The 11,693-nt window shown below is 31.0% G+C and overlaps 1 protein-coding gene across 1 annotated transcript; it reads right to left on the bottom strand.

Moving 5' to 3' along the window:
* Nucleotides 1–7,145: 7,145 nt before the first annotated feature.
* LOC111886233 (glucan endo-1,3-beta-glucosidase 12) lies at nt 7,146–11,474 on the bottom strand. Its single transcript, XM_023882469.3, has 3 exons — nt 11,283–11,474; nt 10,825–11,073; nt 7,146–7,425 (listed from the first exon to the last, which is right to left on the bottom strand). The coding sequence occupies exons 1-3, from the start codon at nt 11,341–11,343 to the stop codon at nt 7,391–7,393; spliced, it is 345 nt and encodes a 114-aa protein (XP_023738237.1). The 5' UTR covers nt 11,344–11,474; the 3' UTR covers nt 7,146–7,390.
* Between the last annotated feature and the right edge of the window lie 219 nt (nt 11,475–11,693).

Genomic DNA, 11,693 nt, shown 5'->3' with positions numbered 1-11,693 from the left:
TCCTCCTCCTCCTCCACCCACTCATAATTTCATTCTATTGTTAATTATGTCAAAAAAACAAGCTTACTGTTCCAAACTACATGAACTGGATACATAATTTGAATATGACACTTCGCTATGAGAACAAAGAGTATGTTCTCGAGAATCATGTTCCTAAAATTGATGAAGGAGCTGCTATGAGAACTAAGGTCGCTTGCATATGATAGAAGCCATGGCACCTGATCTACAAAAATCATATGAGGACTATTGGCCCTACGAAATTAACTTGGATCTTGATTAAATGTTCCACAAGAAGGAAAAGAAAAAGTGTTATGAAGTCGTCAAGGCCCTAATGGCATGCAAATTGAACGAATGGGATTTGTGTATGCTTATGTGCAAAAAAATACAGAGACACATAGAGAGACTAGAGAAGCTCAATGTGAATTTCAACAAAGAGCTTGCAATTGATATGGTTCTCAACTCCCTACCAAGTAGTTATGATAAGTTTATCGTAACTTATCATTTGAACAATATTGAAACCACATTGATTGAGCTCCATATTCTATTGCAAATTGTTGAAGCTCGAATGATGAAGTCTCATTCAAACAATTCTATGAGTTCCCCAGTCATGGTTATTCAATAAGGTAAGTGAAATAAAAGGAAGACTTATTCCCAACCCAAGTGGAAAAGGAAAGCCCACAATGGAGAGTCCGGTTGTGGGTCAAACGGAAAACTCAATTTGGACACTCCTCCTATCGGTGATCTGAAAAAAGTTGTGTGCTTTTATTGTGGCCAAAAGGGACATTCATAGAGAAGTTGCCCCAAGTACCTACACGAAGTGAGAGAAGCAAAGGGCAAGGTGTTTGGTTCAACATCTGGTATGTACTCTATACAAATCAATAACACTAATATTTCAAATTTTTGGATCCTTGATGATAATGTTAGGGTTGATTTGAACAATTTTTGTTATTTGTCATAAATGAAAAAAAAACATAATTTCATTTCACCTTTATTTTGACAAGGTTATCATTATATGTTTGACAATAATGATGGTGCAATTTTGGTTAATAGAAATGGTGTTTTTATTTTCAAATCTTATCCTTGTAATGGTGTGTATGAAACTGTTGTGTGTGTGTGTGAATGAGCTTGTAAATAGTGTTTTTAGTATTAATTCTTCAATTGGTTTACACAAGGCATGCTTGTGGCATTATCGTCTTGGCTATATTAACAAGAAATGCATCGCCTAAGTCCAGAATGATGGAGTGTTGGAATCGTTTGACCTAAAATCAGACAATGAATGTGAATCTTGTCTATTAGGCAATATGACTAAGTCACCTTTCACTAGTACTTGTGAAAGAGGTGAAGGATTGTTAGAACTCATCCACACTGATGTATGTGGTCCTTTCAGATTTGTCACAGCGGATGCTAATCGCTACTACGTGACATTTACTGATGATTATAGTAGATATGGGTATATCTATTTAATCAAGCATAAATTAGAAACCTTTGAAAAATTGAAAGAGTTTAAGAACGAAGTGGAGAATCAATTGGGCAAGAAGATAAAAACTCCCCGATTTGATAAAGGTGGAGAATATCTTAGTATCGAGTTTAACGACTATCCTAAGAAATGTGGAATCATTTAACAGTTGACACCTTCTAGGACACTACAACTTAATGGTTTAGCTGAGAGGCGAAATCGAACTTGCTTAATATGGTTCGTTCCATGATGAGTCGAGCTTCAGTCCCTATATCGTTATGGGGGTATGCCTTAGAGACAACCACCCATATCTCCAATCTTGTTCCTACCAATAAGGTTGCCAAAATGCTTCATAATATATGGACAAGGAAACCTACCTCGCTTTCACATATCAAGGTCTGGGTTATGAGTCTCTCATTAGGCATGAGACCCAAGAAAAAATAGAACCTAGAGCTGAAAGGTGTATTTTTATTGGTCACCTATGGAAGTCTTTTGGATACTTGTTCTATAGACCTTCTTATGGCATGGTTTTTGAAGCTTGAAGAAGAGTCTTTCTTGAGAGTGAGAGAGAGAGAGAGAGAGAGAGAGAGAGAGCTTGTATCCAAAGAGGATAGTGGGAGTGCAATTGATCTTGAAGAGATTCAAGAGTCATCCACTAAAAGAACCTTAGATGACACTAGCTCTTAACCCTAGGATTAACCTGTTGAGCCCATTGACAATTCGTAACGTCTTTGTTGATCATGTAGAGTTATCATGCCACCTTTCGTTTTATGGTTTCTATATAATGGCAGATAGAGACACTTTTATTAGTGATAACGCATTGGTAAATTTAGATGAGTCGGCTAAATATAAGAAAGTGATGGTGGGCCTTGAGGCTGAAAAATGGGAAGATGCAATAGATAGCGAGATCCAATCCATGTATGATAACTAAGTATGGACCTTGTTTGATTATATGCTTGATCGAAAGACAGTAGGTTATAAATGGATCTTCAAGAAAAAGACCGACATGGATGGTAATGTACAGACCTTTAAGGCAAGGTTGGTTGCAAAGGGATTTATTCAAACCCAAGGGGTTGACTATGACGAGACCTTTTTTCAGTTGCCAAGATTAATTCAATTAGGGTAATGCTTTCCATAACATCTTTTCATGATTATGAATTATGGTAAATGGTTATTAAAACTTCTTTCTATAATGAGAAACCAACTGAGGATGTTTACATGGCTCAACCAAAAGTTTTGAACATGCCAAATTCCCTAATACGGTGTGAAAGCTTGAGAAGTCTATCTATGGACTTAAAAAAGCATCTCATAGTTGTAATCTTTGCTTCCATGAAAAGGTCGAAGAGTTTGGATTTTATACAAGTGAGGATGAGTCTTGAGTGTATGTCAAAGCTAGTGGGAGTGTAGTGACCTTTCTAGTTTTGTATGTTTATGGCATACTCTTTATAGGAAACAATCTTCCAACTTTGTAAGAGGTGATGTCTTGGCTTGGGAAATATTTTTCTATGAAGGATCTAGGTGAGGAAACTTACATTCTTGGAATAAGTATTCACAGAGATAGGCAGAGGTGTTGGGTTGGTCTTAGCCAGAGTATTTACCATGACAAAATATTGAAACAATTTAATTTCCAAGAAAGGGGATTTACCCACACATCATATTGTTAAATTGAGAAAGGATCAATGTCTCGATAGTGATAAGGAAATAGATACAATGAGTTGATTCCCATAAGATTCGACTATAGGCTTGATCATGTATGTTATGACATGTACTCGACCTGATGTGGCTTATGCTTTAAGCATGGTTAGCAGATATCAAGGAAATCTCAACACAGCTAATTGGACAACAGTGAAAAACCTACTTAACTATTTGCAAAAGACAAAAGATATGATCTTAGTTTTTTTAAGGCGAATATGAACTTAAAGTGGGTGGTTATAGTGACACCAGTTTCAAATAGATCAGGATAATAGTTATTCGCAATTTGGCTGAGTTTTTCTATTGAATGGTAGAGCAGTAACTTGGAAGAATTCCAAGCAGCAAATGGTGGTTGATTATACTTGTGAATCAGATAGCAAGCGAGGCAGCGACATGGTTAAAGAGTTTTATTAGAGATCTTGGAGTTGTTTCATCAATCCAAGAGCCCATAGATATTTTATGCGACAACAAAGGAGTGGTTACTTTGATCAAATAACGAAAGGATCATAGAAGATCAAGGAACATCGAAATAAAATACCATTATATCCTACATCAAGTTGAAAAAGTAAATTTTGTGGTGAATCGTGTATCATCAAAGGAGTATCCTGTTGATCCTATCAAAAAGGGTGTAAGGAAGATCAAGCACTACGAGCATTCTAAGAACATTGGACTAAGAGATGATATTAGATTTTAGATTTTAGTTGTTAGTTGATAGTTTTGAAATAATGTAAAAACAATAAATTGTCACCGAATAGTGATTAAGTAATAGATATTTATTCATGTTCAAGGTTTGTGATTCCATAGTCAATTCATTTAAAATTATGTTTCATTTTGCATGTTTCACTTCGTGAATATTAATTTATTCAAAATGCTATAGTAGGTTATACTTTAAGGAGTTGGTATTAATTTAAGACTGAAATGGAATATTTGTAGATTGTCAATGATGATTGGACATTGCATAGGGATTGTTGTAATATTTATGAGTACTTAGAAAATGAGGATTTTAAGTATTGGTTAAACATGTACTTAGAGATTACTTCATGGATTCAATCACAAGTAATTCTAAGACGATAATATCTTGTATTCTTAAAATAGAGATATATAAGTCATAGCTTGCAAATTTGTTGTCAATTGTTTTGCATCATCAGATCTGTAACTGGATGTTATAAACTATAATTCCATGTATGAAATGATGAGTAAAAGATATGATTATATAGTAAAAATTTATTCGTTTCTTTTGCATATTAAGGAAAAACGATATCTTGGGGCTCCTCGGTGATTTGATGTTGACGTTATAGTGTTGGGGCCAGTCAGGACTAAATTGTTGTGTTAAGTTTGCAGTCTAATGACGTCATCACAAATTGGGAAATCGAAAAATAGAATCTTAGACCATGAGATTGATTTATATCCATGTCTCATGTCCATACGATATTTTGAAGAACAAAGGAATAGTTGATCACTTATCTTAGGGCTAACATTTGATTTAATAAGAGTTTCATATTTGCTTTGGAAATCACTCTTTACTAGTTATTCAAAGACTTATACTTGCAATTGTATCTGATGATTTATCCAAGTGAGAGACTGTTCGATTAAGTGTCTAAGGTCTTAACTAAATTAGTATAATCTTAGTGAATAAAAGTAAAGTCGTTTTTGGGTTACCCTCATAACAAGGAAATGTCTTGGGCTGATATTAAGAGAGAGAGAGAGAGAGAGAGAGAGAGAGATAAATAATTTATTAATATATTATATGATTATTATATTAATTATAAATAGTTAATGGTTAATTAAGAGTTAATCAGAATTAATTGAAATTAATTTTGGGTTAATTAAAATTAATTAAAAGGTGCAAGGGTTAAATTAAAATTGTTTAATAGTTGAACAAGAAATACAATTCTAGATCCATCCTACGGTTGGACTATTTAAAGGAGCTTAGGAAAGGTTCGAGCAACTTAATAAATCATATTAGGAAACTGTATTTAAATCGGATTAAAATACTATTATTTTAATATTCAAATCTAGGGTTTTGGGATTATCTGGCAGCTATATAAAGGGTCATAACCCTTGTGAAAATCGATCCCTTACCCTCTCATAAGCAGAAATCAGATTCACTTCTCCCCTCTATCCTAAATATCGATCCTAGGGTTTCATAGGGTTTTATGTGTGACACATTAGAAGCTACCACACTATTGGAGCTAGGCTTTCCAAAGAGATCCACAAGAAGATTTATAGCATCAAGTGTTTATTACTAAACGTATACTTCTAACCCTAGTAAATCTCAAATTTAATAGATTAGATGTTGTTTCATAAAGTATGTTGTTATAATAGTTAAAATGTCATCAAGTTCTAGGTTGATGTGCCCATAAGAGTTTATGTGTAAAAATCCGTTGTGCAAATGTTTCTTTTTTGTAACCTAGAAAACCCAGCAGAGGTAACAATATATAAATAAAGGAGAAAAAAACATTATATATGAGGTTAAATTAGATAAACAAAGAAACAAAAATATACTTTCAACCAGGTAATCTAATGAGTTGGGTAACTTGGATCAAATTTTAGGTTTTATAAATTTTACTATAAATTTATGTTTTATATTATTTTTATATATTAATATCTACAGGGTCGGGTCCAGAGTCGGGACTAGAGGTATCCACATCCTCATTCTCATTCTCACTTTTTTATTTGGGGATTTCTCAATCCCGGTCAAATTGGAGATTCCGCAATCAAATTGGGTGCAAGTTTCGAGTTCTCCATTGGGTATGAGTTTTTTCCCATCCCTAGTATTATGAGATTATTTATTAGGTAATCTACTCTAATAAATGAAAATCATTTTGCCACATGTCACACTCTCAATGATTTCGCCACATGTCATTTTGTGGTTGCTTTCAATTAAATTTTTTCTACATGGCATTTTGTGGTTGTTTTCATTTTTATTAAATTTCATATAATAATTAATTAAATGTATTAATTGCAATAAATATAATAGTAATGCATAGCAATTTCATTAATTGAATTTCCTTCTAATTTCTAAATTAAAACTCCATTAGTTTCCTTTGTTTATTTATCTAAATTATTTGTTTAAATTTAAAAGAAAAAAAAACATTTTAATTTTAATAATTCAATATTTTTCTAATTTTTCTTATAAATTCAAACTTCTTAAATGTTTAGAATTTCATATTTAATTTTTTTAAAATGAACTCATATAATATATGGGTCTTACATCTGGTGAATATATAAATAAAGATAAAATTATTAAATGATATAAAACTTTAATGTATGTATTGGACGGGTATGATGCAATGAAGGGTGATCGAGACAAGATATCTCCTTAGTCTTCAAGTGAGCTTTACATAAGCACGTGTATGGAGATATTTATTTAAATATAGTATTTTAATGATAGATTATTTAATATGATATAATTGCATAATGCAATTCTCTCATCTATATTCTATATAATAGTTGTAATTGGTCCCATTGATGTAGGAATGAAACAATCTCACTAATATTTGAGAATGAAAACACGCAGGCTAGCAAGTGAGTATGGGGTTACTACTTGTACGAGGACCCATATGTCATAGATAGTTGTAACTTGTAAGGCTAAGTGTGTTATTTGTTCTTCTCGTAAATAATTAAAGTGTCTGCTGACCTACTTGATGTTAGATATGAAATAAACAAAGTACCATTTGAGTTTGAAAATTGAAATTCCTTTGTATGCTATTTCATTATATTGTTATTTAATTAAATATTTTATACTGAAATGTATTGGATGTCATTTTACATTTTAAGTCTTATTTATCCCATAAGGCAATGTTTGTCTTATGAATTACCTTGTTTAACATTATTCCATGAACATTTATGTATTTTGCTTGGGTTGAGGAAAATGGAAGAGCATAAAAGTTATGTTAACAAGGAGGATATTTGTATGTAACACATGTGTTAGTTGTGTTGTAATAGTTTAGTAGTCTTTAGTCTGAGACGGTTTTGACGTGGGCCGTTCAGATGATGCGGTTAATATTTTTTTTGAATATTACAGCTCATTAGTATGTGCAAACTACTATTTACAACACCACATAATTTAGATATAAAACGATACAATATTATCACTAAACTTATACAAAAATTTATTTATATTGATTTTTTGAAAGGAAAAAAGAAAAGTAAAATTGGAATTGAATCATGTTGTGTTAACTTGTAAATATGTCGAACGAACTGGTACATAACTTTTTGCCATCTCATGCCACTTTATCTTCATCCATGAATTTCAAACTTGCAAGAGCCATGACCTATCATCCATATAAAACACTACATTAATAATCTCATATATTATAAAATAAAACGTATAATCTTTAAAACATAACTTAATACAAGAGTACTCCCTAAATTTTTAACCTGAAAATCAACCAGTGATAGGATAATATGACTGTTATACAAGAGTACATAACTTTTTTTTAAGTTTTGAACCAAAACTTTAAAAAAATTACATACCAACCATTTTTATAGTTTTGTCAATATTAAACATTAAATTAATATGTTAGGTGACATTATTTCCATCTAGTCAACTTAGGTAACTGGACTTTATACGATCATCAAAAAGGACTTATATAATAATATGATATTATTCAAGTGAGGTAGTGTGCTATCAATTTATTTATTTTACCATTTAACCCATTTTTATCTTATTACTTATTTCTTACACCCATTTCACCCAACCCCACTTATCAAAAGCTATTTTCTTAGAAGAAAACTTCAATCGCACCATTTTTATTTATTCGGATTTCCTTCTTCTTTTTTATTGTAATGAAAGAATCCTTTTAATTCTTTTCATGAAGCTACCCTTTAATCAAGGTAACTCGACCAACAATCCTCGGACGAGATGTTTTTGTGCTAGTAGTTATGTCTGATCAATAGAATTGATCATCAACCTTCGATCTTTGAGAGGTTTGCATTTTTACCCTCAGGATCTTTGAGCCATAGTTCACCGGACCGTACCATTAAGAATTAAGGTCTTTAGTTTGTAAGTCTAAACCCAATAGTTTTGAACCAATGGTTGATGAATCAGAAGACTCGACCTATTAAATATTTCGCATCGCAAGAATGTTCTAAAAGTCCCTATTTAGTAATATCAACGTATTCTTTTAATTTCGTCTTTTTAGAATATTTTAACAGAATACAATGTGTATTATTTTAATTTCATCTTTTTAGAACTTTTGCCTTGCTGATGTGGATTTAGTTTTTTATTTTTTTAGTTTTTTTGGAAAAAAGAAAATAATAAAAACTGTTCTTTTATTTTTTTTTTCACTATTTTTGCATTTTAGAATTTCTTTTAGTTGTTTTGATCTTGAAGATGAGTGGCTAGGATCGCATCCTATATCTTACAAAAAAAAAAAACAGTCTCAAATGAACCTATATATATATATATATATATATATATATATATATATATATATATATATATATATATATATATATATATATATATATATATATGAGTATGATCAAATAAGAACGCCTAAAAGGTTGAGAACTCGAGAACAGATCTGGACTATCTAAATACTAAGATCTATGGTTACTATTAAATGGGGGGTTTATGAAAAATTCTAAAAGTATTGGCATTTAAGTGTAACATTTGAATGGTTAGAAGAGCATAATAGGAATTGCAACTTTACCTAATTCCTATAATTTCTCACCCTCTCACCTCTTACCTTTCTTATTCTCATATCTATATCCTTTCTCTCTAGGGTTTCATAAGATGCATCGACTGTCACAACCATAGCCGACCTTCCCATGGTCTAAACAACATCACTTGCAAGAGGATTCAGAGAAAGAGAAGGAGAGATCAAGAAGGAAAAAATGTTCGCGATTTGGGTTGTTAGCGGCGAATAGCACAATAGGATTCAAAGAGATATTGAGAAGGGGAAGTAAAAAGTCGTTTGTGTTCTCGGTTCTTGATCTAATCCAAATCGATCGACGAGTATTATGCCATCCTTTTCTACCAACTGAATCTCGATTTCCAGTGTGTTGTTTGAATCGTATACAGATAATTCGATATATAAATTGAATGTCAAATTCAAATTGATCGACACATACAGACCTGCCTACTATTCGAGCAAATACTTGATTGCATATCGTTTTGGTTACAAATATTCCAGACCTACATCCAGATTCAAGAGGCGAAATTCTTTTTCTTGTGTATGTTTCTCAGGTACGGTACTTTACTTATTTAAATTGGCTAATAGAGGAAGAAGATAAGTTGTGCACATAAGGTGCTTGATGAAATGCCCGAATTAAGAAAACTGGAACTTGAATGCTTGCTCGATTCTTTCTCAATCTTTTCTTTGATTTTCTTTTTCTGACAATATTTAATGAAAGAAAATCAAAGCTAACATTTTGCTACACCCTCAATGACAAGCAAAACCAATAGAACATTCAAATTATCTATATTGATGCAAACAAAATTACTCAGATATTTCTAATTGTTTGCCCTTTGTTTTTTTTCCTTTTCTGGAATAATCATGCATGAATATAGTTATAATCATACATGAATATAACTATAACCATATATACAAGCGTTTGTGAATAAATGAAGATGCATATATACATTATTATAGTTTGTGAATTATTTTCAGGAATAATCATACATGAATATAGCTATAATCATACATGAGAATTACTCAAATATTTCTAATTGTTTGCCCTTTGTTTTTTATAAGTATGAATGTATGAATAACAAAGATCACATGTGTCTTTGTTTTTGGGTGTGATGGTAGCATCAAGATTAACGACCATGAGCGCAACATCGTTTTTTATGATTATAAATGTACTAGATATTTTTTTTATCTGTTTCATTCTTTAGTGATTTCAACTAATTTTTTTAACTTCCCATTGTTCTTTATTCATTTGCGATTACACATGTATTCAATTGTTTTACCTTTGTATTGTGCTTTCTTCATTTGTGATTATAATTGTTTTGAGTCTTTTTTATCTATCCTATTATATGTTATTAATTAAAGTATTTGTTGTAATTTATAATTATTTATGATTAACATAACCCGATCAAATAAAATTCTAAACAATTATGTAAAAGTTTATTTTTATGTACATTTCAATCATTAATGAATTTAACATAAAAGTGTTTTTTTTAATCTAAATAAAGCATAGTTAAAAAAACAAAAACTTAGAAGTTATAAAAAAAATTATTTTTCATTCATTAATGAATGAATTCATATGAATCATCTGGTATAAAAAATGTTTTTTTAAATTAGAAAAATGATATTTTTTTTAAATATATATATATATATATATATATATATATATATATATATATATATATATATATATATATATATATATATATATATATATATATATATATATTGGAAACGGTCCCTAAATTTAAGGAAAGTGGTTTCTAATTTTATATAATTTAATTAAAACAATTACTAATATGCCCTTATATAATGATGGGTCCAGAATTGTTCTCGCGTTCTCAATCTTTTAGGTGTTCTAATTTGATCATTTCCCTATATATATATATATATATATATATATATATATATATATATATATATATATATATATATATATATATATATATATATATATATATATATATACACACACACACATGACATCTTGTTATGCAAAATGCAAAGATTCAAACTGTGGAAGAATAATATGCTTACTTGGATCAAGATCAGTGACAAGGGCAGCTGCATTGAAATAGCAAGTGGCTCCATGTGCTTTCATCCTTTGAAAATAGCTATTGAATGCAAAAGATGCATGATCCTTGATTGTATTTGGCAGAAAACAAGGCTGGTTTGGTTGAATCTTGCTACAATCTGCACCATTTTCACATGCCCAAACAACTGCCCTTTGCAATTCTTCATCTGGGGTTTGCTCATCAGCTACACACCAATCTTCAAATTGCCCATCTATACTCATCAAGAAACCATAACATCACAAAACAAAAACAACATCATAAACAAAATGCGGGTTTATAATTATTTTGATAATGGGTTTACGTGTCGTTCAAAAAAGAGTAAATGGGTACATGCCACAATACGCCCAGACACAGTCAACATGAGAAGTTAAATCACAGTGTCTTCATAACTCATAAGTAAGGTGACACGATGATGGTTACCTAATTTATGTATTGAGAAAATGGTGATAAGAAGAAGCATTTTGATGAAAGCTTGTGCCATTATTTGGTAGTTTTTGAATTGTGAAATCTATGTGTTTTGTGTGATGAAGGTTAAGAAGAGAATGATTGTTGTGTGATCCTTTTTGAATGAGAAAATGAGAAGGGAGTGTGAGAATATTTGGTGTTCTATTTGAACCCTCATTGCTTTAGTTTAAAATGTGTCATATACACTTCCTGATAAATTCCATTGGGGTGTTCTTCCTTTTGACAACAATGAAGGTTACAAAAGATGAAGCCAAAAGAGAATGCGATATAATGAGATGAACATCAGAAAGTGTATAATATTGTACGAAGGGTTAATCAACAAGATGTATAATTAAATATATGGTTAAATGTGTGTCTATGTAAGCA

Source organism: Lactuca sativa, chromosome 4 (assembly GCF_002870075.4).
Source record: "Lactuca sativa cultivar Salinas chromosome 4, Lsat_Salinas_v11, whole genome shotgun sequence".
Lineage (NCBI taxonomy): Eukaryota > Viridiplantae > Streptophyta > Magnoliopsida > Asterales > Asteraceae > Lactuca > Lactuca sativa.
The sequence above is the reverse complement of the archived record's forward strand: the minus strand, read 5'-3'. Positions and strand labels throughout refer to the sequence as shown.

Bases quoted from the DNA above. Each gene is read 5' to 3' on its own strand.
- LOC111886233 (XM_023882469.3), bottom strand. From the start codon at position 11,343: ATGGCACAAGCTTTCATCAAAATGCTTCTTCTTATCACCATTTTCTCA. The intron at 11,074-11,282 runs GTAACCATCATC...TGATGAGTATAG, and splicing joins TTTCTCAATACATAAATTAG to ATGGGCAATTTGAAGATTGG. The intron at 7,426-10,824 runs GTAAGCATATTA...TATGGATGATAG, and splicing joins TGTCACTGATCTTGATCCAA to GTCATGGCTCTTGCAAGTTT.